Below are 26,588 nucleotides of genomic sequence, written 5' to 3'. Positions count from 1 at the left end.
CTCGGCTACTCATTTTTTGTTAGGTCTCGTCAGGAAGATTATAATACAAAAAAAAACAAAACTTTTTTTAATTTTTCCAGTCTTTTCCTTGCATCTAAAGTCACAGCATGATATCTGACATCAGATTTTCCGCATTACTTGATTGCAATATTACAAACAGAGAACTTTAATTTTAGTGAAAGCCAAGGCAGCAAAAGTGCCTCCAAGTTGCAGGAGATGACACTGGTGTTCCTGTGTGCACATTACCCGTACAGTGTCGTAGCTGGGGAACCCTGTAATATAGTAGAAGGTTTCTCTGTGTATTCCGTGGCTTGGAAGCCTGATCTCCTCCCACTGAACTGCTCTTTGCCTTTTTATGTAAGCGCCCTCCTGTGCCACATGACGTTTGTGTGCCACAGATGAGGGCTACGCAATCGGGGAAAGCCTCAGTATGTCCCAAAACCTGACAGGAAAACAGTCTTGGGATACAGTTGGACACTGCCCCAACTTGTGCCATGTTTCTGGGGGGTGGGGGGAAGCTGCCAGAGGACTGGCCTGTGCCTTTTCTTGGGTGGTGGAAAGGGGAGGGAAGGCAGCAGTCTGTTGGGGAGGGGGGGAGAGAGCCTTTCCTGGACTAGTTCTAATTTTTTTTTGTTTTGTTTTTCTAATGGGAAGTTTGGTCAGGATCCAAATGCTTTTATGTCCCCAATGAAGTCGAGTGGCAGGAGGTTAAATAAACCTTCCCCGGCCTCCTATTATACAATTTTTCAGTCTCTTGGGACAAAAGGCCAAGAAGGGACTGTTTCCTCAGCCCATGACATAGATTTTACGTTTGATCTTGACCAAAAGGCATGTTGGACGCTGAGGATGAGCTGGAGTAGTGGAAATACCCCTTTTATTTGGTCCAAAACGCCAAGCAGCCCTGAAGGGTGGGGGGGTGGAGGGAGAAAGGAAAAAGGAGGTGGAGCACTAGCTGAGAAGAGCTGGGGGGGGGGCTTCCATGATTCATGCTCGCCAAAGCGCAGGGAAAAGGGTGAACGCCCACCAGGCACTGCACCTGATTTCCAGCAACGGAGTCGTTCCTTTAGGGGAATTTTGGGCCTGGCAGTAGGTCTGATGAGAAACGCTTTTCTCCCTGGAGATCCTGGTGAATCTGTGCTGTGGGCGGGGCAGGTGACCTAGGTTAAACAGCTCAGGACAGTGCCGCCCTGCCGCCCATTCCTCCCCCGCCTCGTTTTCTTTCCTCTTGAAGCATAAAAGCTGCTTTCGGTACAAACGCACCTTTTCTCTTTCCCTTCTAGCTGGGGTTTCTATTGGTGGTTGAGACATTTGGAGTCTGCACTCCCTGAGGAGTCTCTGAATCCAGGCTGGGAGCTGCATTAGGGAGTAGCCCGCTTGGCGCCCCTCCTCCCTACCCCCCCCCCCCCCCCCCCCCCCCCGCGACCTCTTAACCTCCCTCCCGTACCAGTTACTGATCACCTCCTGCAATGCTAGGAATGTGCCCAGCAGAAGGAGAAGCCCCTGGATAGGTGAGAGCAGTCTTAACAGCACCTTCCAGCTCTCCTGCTGGGTCACTGAAGCAGAGGCGGTAGGAAGGGCCATGGGGGCAGATCTCTCTGTTGCTGGATCCTTGGACATGTTGGCCGGGTGCCTCAGCTGCCAGCCATGCCCTGGAAGGATTGCTCTGGCTGCAAATCTAGGCCTAGCTTGTCTCCTTTATCCCCTGGTTCACTGAGGGCTAGAGCAGGTAGGTGGTGGAACTTCTTGTAAAGCTATATATATATATATATGTGGTTTTTGTTTGTTTTTTTTAAAAATGCATTTGTGGAAAAAAGAAAAAATCTCAATGAGTTTCTGTGAACATTTAGATGTCTTGCATCTAAATGTTCACAGAAACTCATTGAGATTTTTTCTTTTTTCCACCAATGCATGTAAAAAAAAAACAAAACACTTTTTTTCATTTAAGTGTTTTTCAAAACAGTCTGCCTAGACATTTTACCTGGGGTCTTTGCTCCAGTTTTCAAAGGGAACCCACATGTACCTTCTTGAAAACTGCCAGTGAGAGAAAGTTATGTGTGGACGCATGCACCTGCTTTTTTTCAGCGGGTAGCTTTTTTTGCTGGAAAAGTGCATGCAAAGATTAGATAATGCCGTTTTGTGTGTGTATTTTTACATTACAATCACAGTTTACACTTTTTATACCACTCTTACTTCACAGATGTGAGCCCAGAGTAGTTTACATCACAATCAATACAAGAGAGTCTCTGGTGTACAGAATTAGATCTCTAGAATATACGGTTTTCCAGCTGTCTGGGCTGGGGGACAGAGGACATACTGTTGCTGGGAATGGGCATACCTTGATGGCTAGGTGAGACAAGAGGCTACCAGCCAAGTGTCTTGAACCACCCCAAAAATGTTGACATCCTACAATAATGGTACACCCTGGAGTGCCTTCTTGCAGTGTTTTTATGTGATTGATTTTAAACTTTCATATTGTGTGAATCTGCTGTTGGAAGTAATATCAGTTGATGTGCCTGCCTGGGGTAAACCTTTGCCTAGCATCTCTGCTAGCCCTCCCCTGGAGTACCTCTTCTTTCAGCCATGTTGAGGGTAGGTAGTTTTCAGACTGATTACCTAGGTAAAAGGCTTTTAAACTGCATCGTGCTTACCCGTAGAGTGCGGGCTATAAATCTCTTAAAATGAAATAAAATATTTTATATGCAGAAAATATGGTTTATATGCACAAAGCATGTCTTCTGCACATAAAATGCTGACTACAGGTCCTGGCTCCAGCTTCTGCCCATAGACTAACATTAGCCCTGGAAACTTTACATCTCAGACTAGAAGTTAAGTTTCCATTGCTAAGAAAACATGAAGTAAACCTGTGCTGTTCTCTGCAGTGTGGGTAATATCTAATTCACATGGAAATCCCCTGCTAATGATGGTGAGTGCTATTTAAATAATTATTTTTGTGCGCAGAACTCCTTGTTACATCTTCAGTAAGCTTTGCGCACACACGACGGAGGGTTAAACTGTGCTGCTTATTACATCAGCCTCATATGACAGGAGCCATCTTTAGAGTAGCGTTATGCATTGCTATGTAGAAAATCATGGACTAGGCAGGTCTGGGGGTGCTGCGGAAGTAGAATTTACAGCCCCTGGTGGTGGCGGGGGAGGGAATCTGTCTGGATTTAAGGTGCGCATATGCTGGATTCAGGAGAGAGTCAAGATCTGTGGCTCCTGATCAAGGATCATCGGTGCAAATACTGGGCTAGGTGGGGTTATAAGATATGAGAAAACCTGAATGAAGGCTCATGGTGCCATAGCCTGCTAAAGGCCAGTTCTGGTTTGAGTTGATAGTTTTTTCTCCTGCTCCTTTGGACTATCTGACATCCATTTTCCCTTTCTTTTGCAATACTGCAAATTCTGTTTCATCTCCAGCGTTGCCCTTGCTTCCTAGCCGCTACAGATCCTCTCTCTTTGCCCCTGCTTTTTTTAATTCTTTTACTGTTGCCTTCCCAGCCTCCACTGGGAGACTTTTTTATGCACCGAGCACCCTATCTGCATAGGTATATTCCCTTTGAGTAATTTTTTCAGCCTCTCGCCAAGGCATTAGATATCCAATCAAGCCTCTGTTCATTAGCTTTATAGGAGCATTGCTGGCAAAGATATGCCATCACAACATGCCAGAGAGATTGTTTTTAACTTCTTTTTTTTTTTTTGTGTGTTAAGCATGACAGTAAAAGAAGAGGAGGATATTGAAAGCTAATTTTTTTTTTTTCAGGCATTAGACAGGACACTGGTGGAATAGAAACAGCCATAGATTTCCTCCCCTACTGTGGGAAATGCAAAAATTACCATAAGATGCATTTTTCCTAAACCTTACAGAAAAATCTGACTTCCTGCAAAAGAATGAGCAGGAAAAGCTCTGTATAATCTTGAGGGAATGGCAGCTTTAACAGCAAACAGTATCCTGCCACCAGGCCAGATCTGTAATCTGACCGGAGACAATATTGAACATCACCAGATTCCTGGAATTGTCCTTTCTGTAGACTGTAACTTTCCCTTTCATGTAACCACATTTATATATATTACTTTAAAATTGTCAGGCCAATAAAGTTTCCCGAATCTGAATGTGTGTTGCAAAGATGGTTGGCATGAAACCTGGGTTGTGTGGTGGGGAGAGGGTGGTTGTGAAGACCAATTGCCTCCCCTCTCCATAGGGTGAGAAGAGGGCTTGCTGCACTCAGTCTCTCCCTGAGACACAATGTGGTGGTTTCTGGCTGCCCCATGCAGCTAGCTGGGTTTCTCTTGGCCATTTTTTTATTTTGAATCAGGGGAGAGACATTTTGTCTTTGAGCTAGTAAAGATGCAAAACCAGCCGTTCAAGGTGTTGGGGGGAGGAGTGTTACAGGTAGCCAAATCCCCTGACCTTCCTATAAGTGCTAACATCCTGCAGGTAGCAGATAAGACAACTTGCAGAGAGTGTTTTTCCTCTTGATGGGCAATGGAGCTGTGTAATTTTGTTGCTGGAAGATGTGGTCAGGCATAGCTCTGTTTAAAAGGGGTCCAGATAAGATCCTGGAGGAAAAGTCCATAAACAATTATTAGCCAGCTGGACTTGGGGAAAACCACAGTTTTTATTCCTGAGATTGAGCAACAAGGGATTGGATTTACTGTTTGGATGCTTCCTAATGACTAACGGGTCGATACAGTAAGGCCGCGTTAGAGTGCGGCAGTGCTGGGCGCACCCTCGTTTGCCGCACGCACAGTTCTGATCACATACCGCTTGATACTCTATTTAAATTGCTTGCAAATGCAAGCCGCGTCTGCAAAGCGTTAGGCCTGCGCAACCCATTTTACTGTATAGGCGCTTAATACAGCGCCTATACAGTATCCTGGGTGCGCTGGTACCTGTCATTTTAAATGACATTTGAAATGACAGGTACCAGGAAGTGGATCCCCAACTTTAACCCATGAAAACCGAAATTCCCCTCCTCCCGAAGCGACTCGACATGTGCCAACTTACCTTTTGTTGCTTTTCAGCCCCTTCCCTTCTCTGCCGCCCTCCGGAGAGGGCAGCTGGCGGCGAAAACGGCTCGCAGCGGTCCCCCCCCGCGCAGGTCCCGGTTCTCCTGGAGGAAAAATCCCCCCCCCCTCGGAGAACCCAGCTGGGGTTGAGAGGCGTGAGTACTGAGTAAATCCCCTTTCCCAGGGCAGTGCCCCCGACAGGGGCTGCAAAGTTGTGAGGGAAGCGAAGCGAACTTTTATTGGCCTGAGCGCCCAAATTGACGGGCACTCAGGCCAATGAAAGTACGCTTCGCTACCTTGCAGCCCCTGTCAGGGGCACTGCCCTGGGGAAGGGGATTCACTCAGTACTCTCGCCTCTCAACCCCAGCTGGGTTCTCCGGGGGGGGGGGGGAGGATTTTTCCTCCAGGGCACTGGAGGTGCTAGGACTCCGGTTCCTCCCAAAAGACTCTGCACATGGTCGCGAGGGAATGCTGCAAGCCGCTTTTGCCGTCTGCTGCCCCTCCGGAGGACGGCAGAGAAGGGAAGGAGCTGAAAGCAACAAAAAGTAAGAAAACAACAAAAAGTCGCTTCGGGAGGAGGGGATTTTAGGTTTTTAGAGGTTTCCTTTTGGGGGAAAGTTTGCCGCCTACCCTTACCCCTGCCTCTAACGCTGGGGTAAGGGTAGGCGGTAAGTTAGCAGGTTAAACGCACGGCAAAACGGCAGGGTAAAATAGCGATAATCGGGGCGCGCGTTACTGTATGGGAGGGAATAGCTAATTCGATCGTTTACATCTCACATACATGCCACGTGCGGAAGGGGTTACCCGGGGATTTAAAGAGGCGGTAAGAGTGGGTTAAAGGGGATAGTGTATCGCGGGTTGGGCTAACGCGGCCGAAAAGTGAGTAGAAAGCGGGTTAGGAGTGGGGTAACCGCGGCCCCACTTTACTGTATCGGCCTGTAAGATTGGCCCACTGACACACACAGGATGCTGGGCCCGATGAACCTTTGATCTGAGCCCACAGGGAACAGAATTTCCATTCATGTGTGGTGCAGAGTATCCTCGCTTTCTAGCTTGGTTGCCGAGCTCTATAGTGGAGCGTGATGGTAATGGGAGGTGTCTTTGTGCTCAGAGTATGAAACCCTGTATATTGGGAGGGATGGACACGGCTTTCCTGCCACCAGCACCTGGGCTCAGGTTGGTGGATCCTCTGTGGCTTGTGGAGAGTGCTTGGGCTTTTGGGAATCTGACTTTACTGTGCATCAGCCTGACACTCTGCCTGCACAGTTTTAATGCACAGATTGCAATTTACAACTTTCTTTTATATCTCCTCTATGCAGTAAGCTAATGTTATGCTAATGCATTGACTGCAACTCAGGAGAGGAGAAGGGTGTTATCGTAGACCAAGTGGCGAGAGTATTTATTTGGTTACGTGGCAGCGATTAGCCTGCTAAATCCTGACTTTATTTTTGGTGCTTTGCTTTTTTTGTGTGGTGTTTTTTTTTTTTTTTTTTAATGTTCCAGTGCAGCAGCGCTGGAGACTTGATCGCCTCATCAGAGATGGAGTTTGTTTCCAGCGTTAGGAATACCTGGGTTATTGCCTGTGCACCTCTCTGCAGCATGGAGTACTGCTTCACGCCCTCGTTTGCTTGGACTTTCCATGCCAGGGTGCTAAGCAGTCTCCCATTCAGGGATGCATCTTTGGTCTTCTCATCCTTACATATAGAAAAATGGGGGCTCTGTTATGTACCTGTACTTTTTCCCTTTAACTAACAGGAACTCATAATTTAGAAACTTGAGATGTAGGCTGGCAGCTATATTCAAATGTTATCCCCCAAACCATTTTCTTAACTGAAACAAGGGAGTAGAAGATAACATGTCCTGCTTGGATATGACTAGAATTGAGAATATAAGACATGGGTTCTCAGCAAGAGGTGCAAACTGGTCTGGTTTTCTGACTATCCACAATGAATATTCATCAGATGTATTTGCATACACAACAGTCTAAGAACGAGGTTCATTTGAATAACTTGGTTGCCCTTGAGAACGTCTGAGACTCCCTGACGTAGGAGAGCGCGCAAGTTGACTCTAGGTTCAGGCGTATGCGTCACCTGTGGTGGGTGGGTGAGTGAGGAGAACCTGTGAACAGAAAGATAAGCCAACAGTGACCAACCACGTAGAGAATAACATAATTTGAAGACAAGTTTTGATGAGAGAGACTGGATTTATAACTAACAGCAGAAGAGGCACTCAAATTTTCCTTCATTGCAATATTGGAAAACGCAGGCTCTTGTGCACTGCTTAAGACCTCTAGACCAGCGTTTCCTAAAACCTGTTAACCAATTTGACCTCGTTTTTAGCACATGACCCCCACAAGATGACCAAAACAAATTAGTGGGTGTGCGGTCCCTCTCCCCATACTCCAGATAATCCCCTCTTTCAGCCTCTGCCCCCTTCTCTTTGCCACTACAGCTGAGCTCCTCTCACCTATCCCAGCCCATCCCTTCTCTCTCACCATATCCAGCCCTTTTTACATCCTCCCAGCTGATAATCTCTTGCCCCCAAGCTCTTCTTATAATCCTCAACTTATCCTCTATTATCCCTTCCCTCTGACTACATCCTCATTCCCTTCTCATTCATTCCCCTTCACCTCCTCTCTCCCAAACCCTTCTCTCATAGCCTCCAGTCTACCTTCTGTCATTACACAATCCCTTTTCACCTGATCTCACCCTCCTACCCTTTCTGCATCTGATCCCTCCCTTCAAATAGCTCCTCCTCCAAATATCCCCTTGGCCAGGGTCAGCGGCAACATTTCCTTTAGTCTCTGGGCCAAAGATGGATGACAGCTAGTAGGAAGAAGGCAGGCTGATGACAGGAACGACTTTTTTTTTTTTAGCTTGGGTAGGTTCAGTGGTGAGTGAAAAGAGAGAGGAGCAGTGGCAATCGCCACCAGCTCATGCCCCTCGGCCGTTCCCTCCCTCAAGGCTGCTTTGAGTGTGAGCTACAAGTGCCAGCAGCATTAGTAATGAAGTCTGCATAGGGCTTGCGAACTGGTAGAAGCTCGTATGCTCTGCAGTGGCCCCAATGCCTCCTCCTCATGTAGGCCTTCCTGTTACCACGGAAATTCATGCAAGGGCAGTGCCACTTCCATGAGCGTGTGCTGACTCCCAGCTCCCGTCACCGTTCATGCTTCTGCTGTCTGAGGAGTGTTGCCGTCTTAGGCACTTGGGACAGCAGCTGCAGGTTTTGTGACACCCCCCCCCCCCCCCCGGGTCTTGATGCCCCAGTTTTGGAAGCCATACTCTAGACCTTTAGAAGGTCGGTGTTTTCAGGTCATTCAGGAAGAAATAACTGGCAGGAGGAGGATGTGAAAGTTGTGGCTGTTGACTCCCAGTGAGCACAGAATAGAGGAGGAAAGTGGGATTGCTGCCTGCTGAAGGAGCTTGGTCTTTATTACAGGCAGAGACCTCCATGTTGACCGCTTTAATAGGTGAAGGGGATGCATGAATAGTGGCTGTTTAGGGCATTCTCAGGAAGATGTGTGTGTATGTCTTTATTTTTTGCCTGGGTAAAAGACAGCTCAGAACTTTTTGTCCAGCTGATACGAGGTCCTGTAGCCGGAGTCTTGACCGGCCTGAATCAACCCCAGCTGCTTGGCCGCACTTTGCAACTTTACTAACTGCATACAGAGTTTGAATCTGAACGTGTTATGTGACTGTATCTTAAGGATTTCTGACGTCAGCAAATTTACTGACTGTAACCCACCCTGTTCCCTACAAAAAAATCCCACATTTGTGGGAAAAAAATTTCATGTTTGTTTAAAAAAAAAAAATAAAAATCAGGAGTAATGAGGCTGGTTTCCAGTGTAATGGGGCCGGGCTCTGTGAAGTTGCATTTGCTCAGGAGTCGGAGACTTGTACAAAGGGGTGAATCTCGATGGGTCTAACTGCGCACAGAATGGAATGATAAAACGAGGGTCAGTAAAAAATGTTAGGTTGGAAGTAGAAATCTGGCAGACTGTCAAAAAAAAAAAAATGAATGGGCTGGCAATCCTGCTGTCTCTTTTCTGAGGGTTGCAAGCATAACTTATGGAAACCTGGATTCTTGAAAAGTTAGTCTTATTCCTTCCAAATGACTATTACAATGACTTTCATTATGGGAGAGGAGGTAAGGGAGTGTTGGGGGATGATTAATTGTGTACTTAAAGGTGTCATGTTGTATAAACTGACTGTAAGGTAGAGAAAAGACCAACGTTGTCATCTGAACAGATGAGTATTACTGGAAAGCGTGAGCATTTGTTTGGGGGAATCTGGCTTTCTCCTTTTTTTTTCTCTGATCCTGCTGCCACGAGTTCAGTTAGGCTCCTCCGCTCTGTATGTCTCATTCTGTTTCCTCCCTCGAAGGAAGAAGAGACTGAGCCAGCGGATGTGATTCTTCAGATCTTTATTTTCATTTTTATTCAGCTTTTTTTTAAAGAAATCCTTCCCCTGAGCAAATTCATCTGTAAACATCTTAAGACTTTTTTTTACTATTAAATAACCCCCCCCCCCCCCCAAAAAAAAAACCCCACATGCAACATTTTGTGCTGGACGAGGTGTGCTCCGCATCGTGCAGCTAAAAGTACGCTTCCTATACAGTTTGGTTTTAATTTTATTGCCATGGTATACTGCCATTCCCTAAAGACATCAAACCCAGATGCCACCTCGATGTGTGTTTGGGCTCAGCGTTTTGCATGCGGGGGTTCCCTGTGATCTGCTCTCTCCCTGACTCTCTGCTCTCTGTTTCCTCCTGTAGGGGGCTCCTCGCGGGCACGCTCCACCATGTCGCTGTCTATGCGGCCTCAGCGGCGCCTCCTGTCCTCCGCCATCACTAGGAGCCAGTCCTTTGCTGGGGTGAACTCTTCAGATAAGTGCTTCAGGTAAGAGCTTTCCCGTGCCTTGCTGTTGCTGTTATTTCTGGAGATGGATTGCCACCTCACCCAGGTGCATGCCAAACTGACTGACCACCTGACTTTCCAGAAGCCGGGAAGCTTTTCTTTTTAGGAGGACATTTTTGATGATGGTGACATTGAAGTCTGGGGTAATGAAGGGCTGAGGGTGACTCCCTCAAAGTGAGGGAGAGCCTGGCACCAAAGCTAGGGGCCTGTTCAGTTAAACTCCGCCAGAGTTAAACCCAGGTCACCTGCATAGTAATGCAGGTGACCTGGGTTTAACTCCTGCCTCTGATCTTTCTTTGTTCCTGCTGCAGAGGTAGTGCTCAAGGCCCCTGAGAGGAAAGGAGCACGAAGTACCTTTTTATTAATAATGCCTGCTGTTGGCTCAGAGCAGCGGTTCGCGAGCTGGATGAGGCTGCACTTTCCCCTGCTTGAGTATTGGGGGGGGGGGGGGGGGCCACTACGGGCCCTGGGGTATCCTGGAAGCTGCATATGAAGGTACTGCTGCTATGTTCCTCAACCAGCGAAGGCGTCGGGTAGGTGGGGAAAAGAATGTTATCGGAATGAAAGGCTTTGTTTTGTAGGTAATTGGCGTAGGCAAATCTTTAACCTTTTCTAGGTTAGAGTAAGGGGTATCGTCTTCTGTTTATCCCAGCCCCTTAGGCGTTTCTATGTACGGTGCAGGATAGATGTCTTGTAGGTGGTATTTACTGTCAGATGCAACCTATGATTAAAACTGCTCAAGGCAGAGAGAGGAGAATGTTGCTATTGCTGGGTCAGATTGTAAAATGAGCGATCCACCCACTGCCTAAACTGTCTTGGTCACTGCTGTACAGATGCAGAGCATCTTAAGCAATGGTAGTCTTCTGTTTCCCACCCTTCCAACCTCCTGATTCTGTAATGCACGTATCTCTAGCACCATTGGATGGGTAGGTGCTTTCTTTTTTTTTTTTTTGTCCCCATATGTTTACAGTAGCACAAAGCTAAAATGCTGCAGACAGCACAGTGGGGCACAGCTCATTTTTGAGAAGGCCATAGCCTTAGCTGTTGGAGATTGGTTTGACAGCAGACTTGTGTTAGTGTTTGAGGTAGTTGTGGGTGGATGCTTGGGCTGGTGGCAGATGACCACGCCGAGAGGGATCACCGGTCAGGTTCAGAGTTGGGAGACAGACACACACTAGTTCTTTTATTAAACAGTTTATTGAACCACCAGAGGTGGCAGTAGTGAGCTGAATTGCCCGGCTGGGCTGTAGTCCCTCAGGCACTAGAACAGCGATCCTGGATAACTGAGCTGTAGAGAAACTGAATATAGTGAGTAGGCAGGGTAAGCAGAGATCAGGAGCAGAACCTTGATGGTAACACTCACACAATAGTTCTTGGAAGCAGCCCAGGAGCTGGAATGAAGTAGGCCCTCGAGGAGCGAGTACCTGGTTCCAGGGAATGCTCAGAGAGAGAGAGAGAAACTCACTGATGTTGAAGGTAGTGAAGACTTCCTGGCAGAAGTGGTATTCATTAGCAAGTCCGGGAACGATGGCCCTCGATAAGTGAGAATGAGTTCCAGACTGCGACTTGAAAAGCAAAGAGAAACGAGGCCCCTGAGGAGCGGGTACCCCTGGTAAGTCTGTGGAGGCAGAGTAGCTTAGGTAGAGTAAGAAACCTTTCCCTTGCTAACTCGATATGTTAGCGATTTCAGAGATCTTAAATATCCGGTGCGGATGACATCATCTCAAGGGGACACCCCTGAGGTTCGCGCCACTGCTGGTACTTCAGTCGGGGCTGCGCCGCGCCCTTAGGCTTCGTGGAAACATGGCGGAGTGCAGCGTCTAGCCAGTCCGGGGACGCCAGAGGAGGGCAGCAAGATGACGCTGTGGCAGCCAAACTTCCCACAGGCAAAGAGGGAGTCGCCAAAGCGGTAAGGTGGGCGTAGCGGAGACATCGGGCAGCGATGGTCGTGACAACTTGTTTTCTGTTCATGATGTTCAGCACAGGATGCTATATTTGCTGACTGTGGTATGGTATGCCCATTATGGGAAAGTTTGTTTGTATATAGTATGTTGCAAGGAGCTAGACCTGTCCATGCACTGTATCATCAGTATGGATGGTAGATGGAGGAAACTCCTTTTCCAAGGGCTTCTGGAAATATATTGATTTCAGAGGTCCGTAAAAGAGAAGGAGCCTGGGGTGCGGCTTGTAACTTGGATGAGAATCTCGTCCAGGCAGACATTGCCAGCAAAACTAAAAAGCTCATCATCACAGGTCTGAAAAACAGGAAAACAATAGAACACCAAGATGCGAGAGGATTCAGGAACTGGCAATAGTACAAAATGGGAATAAGAGATGCATTTTAGTGCTTATCAAGCATGGCTGAAAGCGCTATAGCAATAATTCAGTCCATCTGTGTGGGGCACAGTAACTTCCTTAAAAGATGACTGATCGGGTTGGAGGGGAAGGTGGAGAATGGGCCTGGTACCTGCCCTGTTGAAAATGGCCTTTTTCCAGTAAGGGTGAGGTAATTTTCAATCGGCTGAGTTAAAAAGTGCTGGAAAATCCACGCATGAACATGGCTTTCGCTTCCTCTTATTGTTCTTTAGAAATTTGAAGAAGGTGCTACGGACACATACTGGAAATATTTCAGAAATCAAATTCAAGAAATTGCCAAAACAAGAGACGATTAATTTGAGGAATGCCACAACCTTAAAACAGATAAAGCTCTGTTCAGGAACAAGTGACTTTTAGGTAAACAGGGTGTGACTCAGAAATGAGTGTGTTGTCTTGTAAAATAAAGCAGGTACGGTGTTCTTAAAAAAGGGAGTAGTTTTTGGCTTTGATTAAGAGAAAAAAAACAAACAAAACACAAGAACAAATGAACATCTGAGTAAGCAAGCTAAGCTCCTTTTCCAAAGCATAAGAGGCTGTAGGAAAGAATTTAAATCCAACGTATCTGCAGATAAAAGCCAGAATGGGAGGGAGAAGGTGAGTCGCATGTACAGTGGAATTATCTGGCACCCAGTCTAACCTGACTCTTAGCCTATTTTTCATTAATTTTCCTGCCATTATACTTGTCACTAATGTCTAAGGAAACTTCTAAAGATCTATACCCATGATGTGGGCAGACAATAAAACCGAAGCATTTGGGACAAAGAAATGCCTTGCAAACTTTAGCAGTTGAAGAGACCCTGGTGTTGGAAGACGAGAGCGTGGCCGGCTCGCTGCCGTTGTGAATGGAAGTCCATAACTAAGATCGGTGCTAAAATACATAATGGCTGGGCACCGAACTCGAGATGTCATTGACAAGGTGGCCCAGCTTTTCTCAGCTGGTGGGTGAGGCCCCTGTGCTGCACGATCCATATTGATGATAGAGTGGAGGCGTTGGGAAGCTTCCTTAACTGTGGGGAGGCACAAAATTGATCTTTTTGGAATACTCGGGCAGAAACCTGCGTGAGAAGTGGAATGATTAGGAAAACCGAAGTATGTGTGACCATATACACTTAGCAGGGTTTCCTGATGAAGCTGAGAGAACTGATCGAATCTTGTTTTTTTTTCCGACGTATATTCCAAATCTTTTGGAACTGGATATTCTGCATGAAGTGCTGCAACTTGTGCTTTGACACCTCCACTGGCTGCAAACGCCCTAGCACTGTCATTGCCAGGCGGAGGACAAAGTCATAGAAGCCAGAAGATGTAAGGAAGAGATCCTTTCAGGATCGTTATCTATACATTTCAGACGTTTTTACTATTGAGCTGCAGAAAAAGATTGCTTTTCTCCAAAGCAAGGCGGCATACTTAGGCAGCATGGCTGGACACACGTGCTGCTTTATCCTGTGAAGCTCAGAGGGAACCATGCTGGGGAAATCCTCCCCTTTGACTCTGTTGAGGATGCCGAGTAGTTTACAGAAAGTCTGAGCACAGGTGACGAGAACATTTCCACTTGACAATGTCGCCCAGCAAGAGGCAGTAGAGTGCAGTAGGACTTCATCAATGAGGGATTGAGAGCGGGAGGCTGGAGCAACTCATTTTTATAAATTAATTTTGTACAGTTTCTAGAATTCTGGTTTGTCACTGAGGGTACAACGTGAATGAGGTTTCTAATGTTTTGGGTTCTTTTTTTGGGAGTTGTGTGTTATTCATGGGGCCATTTATAACAGATACCAGGCTCTCGGGACACTTTTTAGTCTGTTTCCTTGGACATGATGGCACCCAGGTCAGCACGGCACACATTATGGGCCATTAGGTACTACCTGCTGCTTCTTTGCTGGCTCCCCTTACATTGTACATCATCGGTGCTTTGCATGTCATCAATTTGACCGCAACATTTAAGAAGTGGAGCAGGCCAGGCCAACGTGCTGGCATCATTTGGCAATGAACTGGACTTGGTGCCTTCCAGTCGCAGCTCATTAGACAATTAGTAGTTAGATGTTGGCTTTTTTACTCTCGGTTGCATATTACATCTTTTTTCAGATTCTTCTTTACTTTTTTTTTTTTTTTGGGGGGGGGGGGGTGCTGGGAGGAAGTGGACCAGATGCATTAAATGAGTGAGTAACATTGGCTTTGGTTGGCCCTCTGTTGGCATTGGAGATTGAAATACGTTGCAGAGTAGTAGGGTTAGGGAGGTGGTTTATTTTATCTTTCTCTGGGGCCCATTGGAGACTGAGAGAAATGGGTGTTGGGGGGGGGTGTTAGGTTTTACGGTTTGATTTTTGAAACCTTTTGGTTATGTTCACAAGAAAAATATCTCACACAGTCAGTGCAGTTTCTCTATGGATCAATGGGGGGTGCTTTATTGCTAATTTTTTTTTTTTTTTTTTAATATTTATGGGAATTTTTCCAGTATTTGTCCAGCTTTTCTACAGCATTTATTTTATTTCCTGGTCTAGGATGAATGGATTATTCTTCTGTTAATTTAATTTCCCTAAACATGAGGGGTTTGTCATCCCTTATTAAAAGGAAGAGAATTTTCAATTATGTTAAAAACAGAAGGCCAGTATAGTTCTGTTAGAGGCCCACCTCGCTGAGAGAGAGAGAGCATTGTACACTGAAAATGGGAGTAGGTAGCTCAAGCTTATTTTGTCCTTCAACTTTGAGGAGGGGAGGTGTACTTTAATACAAAATGTCTTTCCTATTGTTCATAAATCCATAGTGATCCAGATGGTTGCTTTGTTTTGCTGGTCTATTCTTCATACACAACTAACTTTTGTCCTTGTGTGCTCCTAATACTGGGAAAAGTGCATTTCTGCAGAATTTTCCTCTCATCCATTAGTAATGGACAGAGGCTGGAACATCTGTTGGAGAATTGCTTATCCAGCTGGGCACTCAGTTTACTGCAGGACTTTCCAAACCCGGGGGAGAGAGCCCAAATGGGGTCCCAAAACCTTCAACTGGGGATCACAAGTGCTTCAAATGTCCGCCCTCTTCAGGTGCCAGCAGCATTAGTAGTGGAAGTCGGCATGATGCTTGCCCACAGGCCCTGCAGTGGCACTGCCTTTGCATGAGTTTCTGTGGTGCACGAGGAGGGAGCAGGGCCTGTGAGCTTGCACTAGTTCACAGGCCCCATGCTGACTTTCATTAGGAATTCTGCAGCCGCTTTCAGATTAGTTGGGCTCGGCACCACCCGTGAGGGGCGAGGAGGCGATTTCTGCTGCTGCTGTCTTCCTCAGCCACTACCGAATCTACCCAAGAGTAAAACATTGCTTGCCCTCTCTTCCCACCAGTTGTCACTCACCTTTTTGGCCCAGGACCCAAGGAAAAATGTTGCCACTGGCCCTGGCCAGGGGGTGGTTTGAAGAGGTGGATGAGAAGCAGGAGAGGTTTGAGGGTTGGATAAGGTGAAGAAGTTATAGAAGATGAGGGGAGAGGTTCATCTGGGAGATGTACAAGGAGATGGGGATTAAGAGGGGATTAGATGGATGGAATATGAGAGAAGGGTCAGAGGGGTGGAGGTGATGCTGGGAAGCAAAGGAAGGGGGGATGAAAGTGAGGAGAGAATGATAGAGGATCGAGAAGGGGGTTGTAAGAAGGGCTTGGGCTGAAAGAGGATCAGCTGGGGAGATGCAAAAAGGGCTGGATGAGCTGAGGAGGAGAGGTTGAGAGGGGATCCGCTGTGGGGAGGAGGTCCACTGGAGGGATGGAAGTCGAGAGAGGGAATTAGCTGGAGTGCAGGGAGGGTGAGAGAGCGGTTGTTGGGGGGGACGGGGCCCCTGCCCCTGCCCCTGCCCCTGCCCCTGCTAATTAGTTTTGATCATTCTTTGGGGGTCACGTGAATTTTTGTGTGCTAAAATGGGGTCATATTGGCTAAATGTTTAGGAAGTCCTGATCTACTCTCACTTCTTGCGTCCCCAACCACTTCCCCCTCTACGTTTCTAATTCCCACCAATCTCATTGGTGGTTAAATTTTTGTCATGTACATTTCACAAGAAACTGGAGACTTGGGTGCATATTCAAAGGTTTGTCCAGTTAAATTTGGGACCTTGCCAGGCAAACAGTAGGTTTTGAAAATCCTGCCAGTTTTCACCACCCTGACTTATCCTACAATGTAGCTATCTTCCTAAAAACTTAGCTAGATAAGTCCAGGGGTGGGCTGGGAGCATAACGCGGTGGAGCGGTGTTATCTGGTTAACTTAGCGGCTGATGTAATAAGGTGTGGTTTAAAACTGTGTGCTAAAATTCAGCACACAGCTGCTAGAACGGGTAAATGTGAATTGGTTATTTACTCTTTTGGATAATAGAAGGACTAGGGGGCACTCCATGAAGTTAGCATGTGGCACATTTAAAACTAATCGGAGAAAATTATTTTTCACTCAACGCACAATTAAGCTTTGGAATTTGTTGCCAGAGGATGTGGTTAGTGCAGTTAGTGTAACTGGGTTTAAAAAAGGTAAGTTCTTGGAGAAGTCAATTAACTGCTATTAATCAAGTTGACTTAGAAAATAGCCACTGCTATTACTAGCATCAGTAGCATGGGATAGACTTAGTTTTTGGGTACTTGCCAGGTTCTTATGATCTGGATTGGCCACTGTTGGAAACAGGATGCTGGGCTTGATGGTCCCTTGGTCTGACCCAGTATGGCAATTTCTTATGTTCTTAATGCACAAGTTAACATTTTTTTTAAACTTTTGATGCAGTAAGCTAATGTTATGCTAATACATTGGATGTTTTAAAAAGTACATTGATAGGAAAATGTGCACACAAAGCAGAGTTAAAAAGTATGCTCAGATTTCTTTAACCCTAGCAACTTAATCTTCTCAGGGTTTAACATTCATCTATTTTCATGCATTCAGGATGATACACTGATTTAGTCTGATTCACTTGGGTCAGTATCTAATAGTAGGATCAAATATGTACCTTTCATGAGGATGACTTTGTTAAATCAGAACTTAGCCAGCAACTTTCCTAGTAAGGGCAAATACACTGTATATTGGTGATAAAAGTGATCGGTGCCACATTTTTACTTGGCTAGGATATAGAGAAAATATCACACATGGCAACCTTTTGGTTTCCTCTATATAAGAGAGAAAGTTTTGAACTGGGTTTCATATCTAAGCAAACCCAAGCTGCCATAGTTGGCACAGTAGGAACCTGTAATCGACTGTGTCTAACACTGCCAAAGGATCCAGCAGAGTTAGTTTGTGATGAGCAAATCAGACACACTTGTTCCCAATGGCGAACTAGAAGTTCGTTTGCTCAGAAGAGGAGGGGTAAGAAGAAGAGTTGTGCAGGGATATGAAATATGACTGTGCTAAAAGCTGAGAACATGGGTTAGAAATGGCTCTTTCCACTTGGCATCTCTTGTACTGGGAGAGGGGTTACTTCCAGAGTTTGCATAGCTGAGGAGGCTGTGAAGGCATTAAGTGACGTAGGGGTCACTGCGAAACATTGTGATAGGAATCCCAAACTGTCAACGCAAGTACTCGCGCTGAAGTGCTAGAGTGCCCAAGGGAGGGAGAAGACTGAGCCGGCAGTCTGGACGTGAGCTGGGGTAAATGAAAGGGGCTGGGTGGGCCAACATGTAGGGAGTGGGTTGTGCTACTGTTTTGCAGGTTTTATGGGGGGGGTTCATAGACGTGGTGTGCTCTGCTCAGTGCTGGCAAGTATTAATTTCTTTATATGTGAAAGGGTTGAATTTCCCCCTGTGAAACTTCAGCTTCAGTACAAAGAGGCGAAGGTGTAGTGGGCTGAGAAATGAATGTACAGCGGTGAGTTTCCTCATATGAATTTTGCATTTAACTTAGTGCAGCTGGAGCATGGGGGGATATGTTTTGTAAAGGTTTGATGCTATAGAAGTTCTACGAGATAAGGAGGGGGAGGTATACTTTAGCCATGTTCTCCTTCCTCAGTGTTTACGGGCCCAATGTCAATCAGGGCGAGTTCCTCCTAAGATTGGGGGAAACCCCTGTGGAACATTTAGAGGGAAATAGGATTGTTGGAGGGGATTTTAATATTTCGCATCTCTGAAATTAGACCCTTCTGAACTTAAGGACACATGAAGATTACAAAAGTATACGCTTTAAACATTTTGTGTCGTCCATTGGGTTAACAGATGTCTGGAGGGTGCATTTCCCTACTGAGAGGGATTAGACCTTTCATTCAAAGTCCCATGATACTTATTCCAGAATTAATTGTATTCTGGTTAATAAATCTTGCATGTTAGAGGTACTCTCTGTGGAGATGGGATTGATAATGTGGCCTGACCATGCTCCTGTGGTTTTAATCTTCCGTCACATAAAATGACTCTGGACAATGTTGTTGGTGTTTAAATTATTATAATTTTTTTTTTTTAATGATCCAGGATTGTGTAAAAAGGTGAGGGGTACTCTGTGGGAGAGTCTTCAGTTAAATGATTGTAAGGATACCTCTGTTCATATTGTCTGGGACTGTGTCAAAGCAGGTATTCATGGTAAGTTAATCTCTTGGGCAGTGGCTATAATAAAAAAATAAAAATAAATAAAAAGCCAGTTAGAAGGGCATAAATTTGGAGGCAGTTTTCATGCTGATGCAATATTGGGTGCTTGGGTCAGTGCACCGCTAAATACGTGGTTGGATGTATGTCTTGGGCGTGCTAGACTTACACCTGATACAATACTGGGATCAGCGCGTCCAAACCAGCCCGAGACTTATAGTGCTCATCACATGTAAATTCCAAGTAGATGAGCCTATTACTGCGCAATTCAAAAAATTCCTGCGCAGCCAATGCACCCATTGTAATGCGGCAAACTTAACGCCAGCCCGAGGCTCAACTGAAAAACTAAAAATCCTGCTTTCTGTGGTTCGTGATACAAAGTAGGAGGAACCTCAGAAAGCAGCACTGTGCAAAAAAATAGTCTTGAATTTGAAGGGAGTAAGCTTAAGGAGCTGTATACAGATGAGAAATTGAATCTTGCTAAAAAAAACAAAACAAAACCCCAAAAAACCTCCTTTTGGAATCTGGGAATAAAACTAGTAGGCTGCTTGCTTGGAAATGGAAGCTGGTTCAGAACCAGATTACTAAAAGGTGAGGTAGGGAGGAGGGCTAGGTGTTGGTTTGTGATACTAATTCAATTTGCTTTTACCAGGGGGTAATTAGTGATGAAGAGATTGACAGCCTCTTAGAACAGATTAATCTCCCTGTTATCAGGTTGGAAACCCAATGTCAGTTGGAGAAGGAGACTTCAGAAGTGGAGGTTTTATTGAATGCCTCCTGGCTTAGTCCGGTTCACTGCAAAATTTCATAAGAAACTTTGCTGGTATTCTGGGGAAGCCGCTGGTCAGCCTTTAATTCTTTGTTAAATGAGGGCACACTTCCTAGTTCTATGAACATGGTGGGGATAACAGTGCTTGCTCACCAGGTAAAGGTAATACTTTATACAGTTCACATAGGCCCATCTCTGTATTACCTTTGGACTGAAAAATGTTTCCAAAAATATTTTTCGGCCCTTTTGGGATTGGTAGTGCAGGATCTGGTTCATGAAGATCAGGCTGGTTTTGTACTGGGGAGACAAGCAGCTGATAATATTTGCAAGCTTGTGAATTTGATTTTTATTTTTTTTGCAGAAAGAATGCATCCCAGCTTTGCTTCTTACAGTCGATGATGCTAAGAGGGCTTTTTATTGGGTTCATTGGCCCTTCTATTTTTGAAGCTTTTTTTTTTTTTTTTAAAGAAAATGGGGTTGGGGGTTTGATTTTTTCTGGTGTTTGGGGAGGGGGCTGTTCTAGGCCACTTGCATGCATCAAAATCAGTGGGAGAAGCTCTTAAGCCCTTCGCATTGTGTGGGGGAACCCGTCCAGGATGTGCGCAGTACTTTAGTAATGGAACCCTTTGCAGAAAGGTGCGTAGTAGGGGGGATATTACTGCTTTATCAGTTGGGGAGGATGTTTTTAAGATCTTGCTGTTTGCCGATGACGCCATGCTCACCATTAGGAGATCTCTTCCACCCTCAGCTGGTGGTGGTGAAAGAAATGCTGGAGTTTTCTGATTGGTGATGCTGTATGGGTAAATTGGGAGATATTAAATATAAATGTGCTGTTGTCGCAGGTTAACTTGTTGAAGGAGATTTCCCTTTAAATGGATGCAGAGGAGTTTAAAATATGTGGGAGTTAGATTTGGGGTGGATTGGCGTGATCCTTTTAAGTTAAACTCTGCCCTGTTGTTGATCAGTGGTACCAGAGATTTGGAAATTTTGGTCATGTTTAGATCTTTCCTGGTTTTCCTGGATTGTGGTGGTTAAAAGGTTGCTTTTATCAAAATAGTGTGTTTTTCTTTTAATCACTACCTATTGAGATTTTCTGAGAAAGTGATTTTTGCTTCTTTCTGGAAGAAATGCCTCCTAAAATGCCCCATACAATTTTTTGGATCAGTAGAAGAATTTGTGGGGACTTAGCAGTCCCTCAACATTAAATATTATGTCGCTGCTCAATGTAGCAATGTATGGTATTTTTAATCATGAACCAACCTCCTCCAACCTGTGAATATTTTTTCTATTTTTAACGTGATTGAATTTAGTGAAAAAATCTTAAAACTTTTCCTAAGGAATATTTCTTAAAGCTTTTTGTCACCCACAATTGGGCTTTTTTTTCCCAACCTTCAATTTTTCAAGAAACACCAAAACCACTTTCAATAACGCCGAGACACAGTTTTTTCAATCTTACAGCAGGAAATTCTAACACAGATAAGTGACGGGATGGTTTCCTGCTGTAAGATTGAAAAAACTGTGTGTCGGCGTTATTGAAAGTGGTTTTGGTGTTTCTTGAAAAATTGAAGGTTGGGAAAAAAAAGCCCAATTGTGGGTGACAAAAAGCTTTAAGAAATATTCCTTAGGAAAAGTTTTAAGATTTTTTCACTAAATTCAATCACGTTAAAAATAGAAAAAATATTCACAGGTTGGAGGAGGTTGGTTCATGATTAAAAATACCATACATTGCTGGATGCAATGATATGAAATTGTATGAAACCTTCCTCTTCTTCCCCTAAAAATTTGTGTTTTGCCTTGTTGGTGGATAAACTATTGCATTTGACAGTTTTTTCAAATAGTGAGAGATTTTTCTCCGGTTTGCAACAATGTAAAAAAAAAATCATTTGAACATTTTTCTGAGGTGATATCATGTTTTGTGCAATTGTGATATTCATATCCCTCTAAAAACAGTGTGTGCGTTGTTTTTGTGGCTGCTCAATGTAGAGCATTGTGTGTGGCATAGTAAAATTAAGCAGTGAGTTGAAGTGGAGCATCTTTAGTAGTAATACTTCTATTAATAACCCATTTGTTCTATTATCTCTCGGTCTTTTAGAGGTGTCTTTATGGGGTGCAGGGACTATTCCCCGCCAGCATTGATAGAGTTCAATAGAGAGTTTGTACCAGGCCTTTTATCCTCGGATTATTTGAGGTGGCGCATGAGGGGGCAGAAACAGCTGGTCCAGTGTTTTGAGGACAAGGAGTGCTGTAGTTTTGAGGTTCTAATAGAGAAGTTTGGATTGTTGGGAACTGATAGATTTATGTATTTTCAGGTGCGTCACTTTTTGATGAATAAAGATATGACCAGATACAAGTAGGAAGTTATCTTCATTTGAAATGTTATGTTCTTATCATACAAATATCTCTAAAGTATATTCTCTGCTCCTTCCATCTACTTTTGTGCAAGCCTGGGAGGTTGGGGGTGGGGGGCTTTGGAAGACATTGAGTAGGATAGATGTTTTACATTTGTCTATTTGGATAGTTGAAAATGGCTGAAGAGTAGTATATTAATGGTATGTAACCCTATTAAAATTGAATACAATTTATTCTCTATATTGAAGATTCTTATTGATGATTGTGTGGGGAGACGGGATATGAGTTTTTCACCTATGGTAGGAGTGTGCAATAGTGTAAGCCTACTGGGGAAGTGGTTTGATTTAGTAAATAAAATTGTTCAGGTGATATTAACAAGACCCTAAAATATTTTTGGTCTCTTCCCCGATGATTTACCTACTAAGACACTCAAACTGAAACATTGGTTGACCAGTGCGGCCAGATGAAATAAACTATTCCTTCGTTGAGTGTTCGGTATTTGGGACATTCCATGTTAAGTGGACCAGTTTAGAAAATCATCCACACTCAACCTCTTTCAAATTGAATACAATTTTGTGTGGATGTTCACTAGGGTCTCAAAATTATGCAGATTTTTTCAGCTGGTTCTCTATTGGTTCAAGAGCTAGAGGCAGCTGAATGAAAGTCACTCTTAGAGTACTGTGCTCAGTGCAACACAAAATGGCCACTTTGGGCACGGCAGCCAAATAACCCCTGTTAGCATCAGAGGTTGTAGTAATCCACAAAATTTCAGGTGCCTAAGTTCCTATGCAAAGTTTGGAACCTAACAAGAGTTTGCCACCTTCTTTTTATAGGCCAGCAAAGTACGTGAAAAATTTTGTAAAAGAAATTTAAGGCCTACTTTGACTCCTAATTGCTCCTGATGTATACTTTCGATTCAAGCCATAACTGGATCAGTAGTCATGGCCCTTGATGTACATCTAGGAGTTGCACTAAGAGGCTTTGCAGTCAACTGGAAGCAAAGAGAGAGAGTTACACAGACATGTCAGCTTTTTATGCAAATTTTCACCATTTTTTGGGTGCAAATATTTCTGCTGTGTAGTCTTTAAATTTTTTTCTTTCTAATGTCATTTGAAAGAGCACCTTTTTTGCTACAAAAATCACCCTATTGCATCTTGGACCCAGCCTTGGAGGCCGATGCAATACAGTGCGCATAGCCGAGCGCACTGTTTAACCCGCTGTCGGACGCGGGTTAAATAGGCGCTAATCCACCCCTAATGCAATAGGGAGATTAGCACCTATTTAACGCGCATCCGATGCAGAGTGAATGAGTTAGCGCTCATCACATGCAAATGCATGTGAATGAGGCTATTACTCATTCACTCCAAATGCAAAAAGATAAATGTGTGTCTCAGACGCACATTTATCGCTCAGATATTAACGCCTGCCTGGAGCAGGCGTTAATAGCTGAGCGCATTGAAAAGAAGTACAGGAAAGCAGAAAAAAATGCTTTTCTGTACTTCTTTTTTTAAAGTAAAAAAAAAAAGGCAAACCACCGGTAAACTCTGCCTCGGCTTTCATAACCGGCCATCTGCCAGTAATGAAAATAGCCACCGACAAACTCTGCGGCCATTTTCATTACTGGCAGACAGGCAGGTTATGAAAGCCGAGGCAGAGTTTACCGGCGTCGGTCTTCATACCCGGCAGCTGCAGTGGGTTACGTTAGCAAGGAGGTGCTAAGGTCGCGCTAGCGACCTTGGCGCCTCCTTCCTAGCGTGACCCCCTAATTTACATTTTGCGTGGTGTCCTCCTTGCGGGCGCCATGCATGCGTTAAGAAAGCAGGCGCTGACTTTTCAGCGCCTGCTTTCCGCGAAGGTTTTGCATCAGCCCCTTGCTTAGGTCAGAATTACAGTCTCAAAGACCAGCATCATTTGCATGGGTGAATGCACTATGTTAAAAAGAGCCATTTTGGCACCCAACTGTGAAACATGCAAATGAGCTAGGGATGTACAGTTTTACAATGCAGCTCAGTTTACTGCACTTATCATACTTTTAGCTTTTGACACACTTGTTTAGACACATTTTCATTAATTAGTCATCAAAGTCAGTGCAAAACTCTGTATGCCGATTAGTTACCTTGCATTGGTCAGTGGTGGCTGAGCCACTGCCAGTCCAGCAAAATTGACAACCCCATCACTTAGGGGCCACGCCAGACAGTCAGACAAGGTACCAGCCACAGGTTTCCAAGCTTATTTAAGAACAAAACAAGAAAAGGCAAGAGACTACATACGAGAATTGCTTAAACTGCAGATTTCACAAAAAGTCGCTTAATATTTTTTTCCAGCCTTGCACACGCTTTTGAATGTCCTATCAACGCTTGACAAAGTGGCTTGTGAATAAATGTACTGCCTGCCTGATGAAGTTATGGATGCATCAGGAGTAGCAATAATGTGCTCTTCTGGAACCCAACAGGTGTCTCTCTACAGGGCGGCCAGTAAAATGAGCTGGCAGAACTTGGGGTGCAAGAAATTGACAAAGACATCACGTTCCTCAGTTGAGACTTCGCATATATGACCAATCCACCAGGATTTATCATAGATGCAAGCTAAATACTGACCAGGTTGGAAGCTGGATGTTTGAAGGGCAGGAAAATTATTCACATTCACTTTCTAGAACACTTGCAAAGAATGAGATGACGTCATTCAAAATTTTGCTAAAGCAGATTTTAGTTGCATTAATGGGCTTGAATTGATGGGTTTCCCTTGTTCCAGCAAATGTATGACCTTCACTAAACCTCTCATGCTGAACAGGTCTGATTGCTTCAATGTCCTGCTTTGGGGCAAAGACAAATTTGATACCACAAAGAGCACAATGATTTCACAGGCCAGGGCATGTTCCCAAAATCTTCCACAATACACTGCTAACATGACATTACCATAGCTCCTTGTGAAGGTGATACTTTTGCATGTTCAGGCTTGTATGCGATAACTCAGCCCAATAAATGTTCATTTTGAGGTGTAATTTATAAAAGTATATCAAAGCAAGGTGTCCTAAGCTGCAAGCATGGTAAGCACAAGCTTCGCTACACTGCAGATTTTCGCACCTCTAGCTCATTTGTGTATTACCCAGCAGGGCGCCAAAGATGCCTCTCTTTAACAGAGCGTGCCCACGCATACAAATGATGCATATCTTTGAGGCCTTAATTCTGACCAAAGCAAGACCAAGTTCAAAATGAAACTGGGTGACTTTTGTAGGAAAAAAGATGCTCTTTCAAAAGGACATTACTACTATGTAGTATTTAATTCTTTTCTTTTTAGAGATATTTGCACATGAAAATTGGCAAAAATGTGCATTAAATAGTGACGACATGTCTTTATGTAATTATAGCTTTGCTTCCAGTTGCCTGTAAAGGCTTTTAGTGCAAATCTTATATGTATATGCCATGGGCCATGACCGCTGGTCCAGACAGGGTCAGGAGCAATGAGGAGTCAAAGTAGGTCTTATATTTCTTTTGTAACATTTTTCACATACCTTGCTGGCCCATAAAAAGGAAGGCAAGCTTACGTTATGTTCCAAACTTTACACTGGGACTTACCACCAGGGGTTGTACTAATCCACAAAATTTCAGGCCCTAGAGGGGTTGGGCTGCAGCACCTGGACAAAATGGCCGTTTTGGGTTGCGTGAGGCATGGTACTCAGAGGTGACCTCCACACAACTGCCTCTAGCTCTCCAACCAATGGAGATCCAGGTGAAAATTTTAATACAGTTTTGTTTGAGACCCCAGAGAACATCTGTGCAAACTTTAGTTTGATTTGGAGGAGGTTGAGCGTGGACCCCTGGCCCACTTGATATGAAATGACCTGTATCCATCTGTGGAAACTGCGATTTCGGAAAGCTCTGCATCCATTTCTCAATATTTGGAAACTTTATCTGGGTTGGCAGGTTACAGTTTGGCTTTTGAAGTGCTTCCTGCTTTACTGTTTTGAATGTACTATGAATATAGGTGGGGAAGGGGAGGGATTCTGTAGGGAACACTTATCTTTTTACCACAGTGTTATCTAGTGTCTTAATGACTTGATGCTGTATGAGGGCAGTATGAGAAAAGGATGTTCATTTTGTTTCCTCCCATGTTGATGGTGACTTAATACACATTTAATGAAAAACAAAATGCAGTGTAACTTTGAAGACTTGGAAAACTCTATGGGTTTAACACTTGTTTATTTGAGAATTATTATTCATGGGATAGATCAAGGAGGTGTACAATAAATAAATCCAAATAGGGCTCTCCACCTACCAAGTATCACCCTCTGTTGGAAGACTAGGTCCAACAATGTCCACAGTAAATGTCTCTTACTGATTAACAGCAGGCATAAACAAGTAATGGGTTGTTGTTGTTGTTGTTAATAAATGGGTTTAAAAACCATCCAAAAGTCTGAGTAATTTGACACACTGTCGTGAAACTTGGCGAAACCTTAGCCCTTTAACAGTCCAGACATAGAAGCTAGAGAGTCCAAGACTTTACTCACTGCCCATTAGGCTGGTCTCGTTCAGGTGCCTCTATGGGGCATCCACTTTTGGGTCTTTCTGGGGCATCTTCTCAGCCGGTGAGCATAGTTTTGTCGTACTCCTGGCCAAAGTCATCAGGCAGAGCACCCAAAAGAGCAGGAAGGTCTC

General features: G+C 44.6%; 1 protein-coding gene across 1 annotated transcript in view; it reads left to right on the top strand.

The window, feature by feature from the left end:
* LOC115082207 (rho family-interacting cell polarization regulator 1-like) overlaps positions 1-26,588 on the top strand; it is a gene marked incomplete at its 3' end in the record, with an annotated part of 140,839 nt that overhangs the window by 36,841 nt on the left and 77,410 nt on the right. The window contains exon 2 of the mRNA XM_029586458.1: positions 9,784-9,907. Within this exon, the coding sequence (XP_029442318.1) occupies positions 9,784-9,907 (124 nt within the window). The remainder of the gene's footprint in view (positions 1-9,783; positions 9,908-26,588) is intronic.

This window comes from Rhinatrema bivittatum, unplaced genomic scaffold, assembly GCF_901001135.1.
Source record: "Rhinatrema bivittatum unplaced genomic scaffold, aRhiBiv1.1, whole genome shotgun sequence".
NCBI lineage: Eukaryota > Metazoa > Chordata > Amphibia > Gymnophiona > Rhinatrematidae > Rhinatrema > Rhinatrema bivittatum.
The sequence above is the reverse complement of the archived record's forward strand: the minus strand, read 5'-3'. Positions and strand labels throughout refer to the sequence as shown.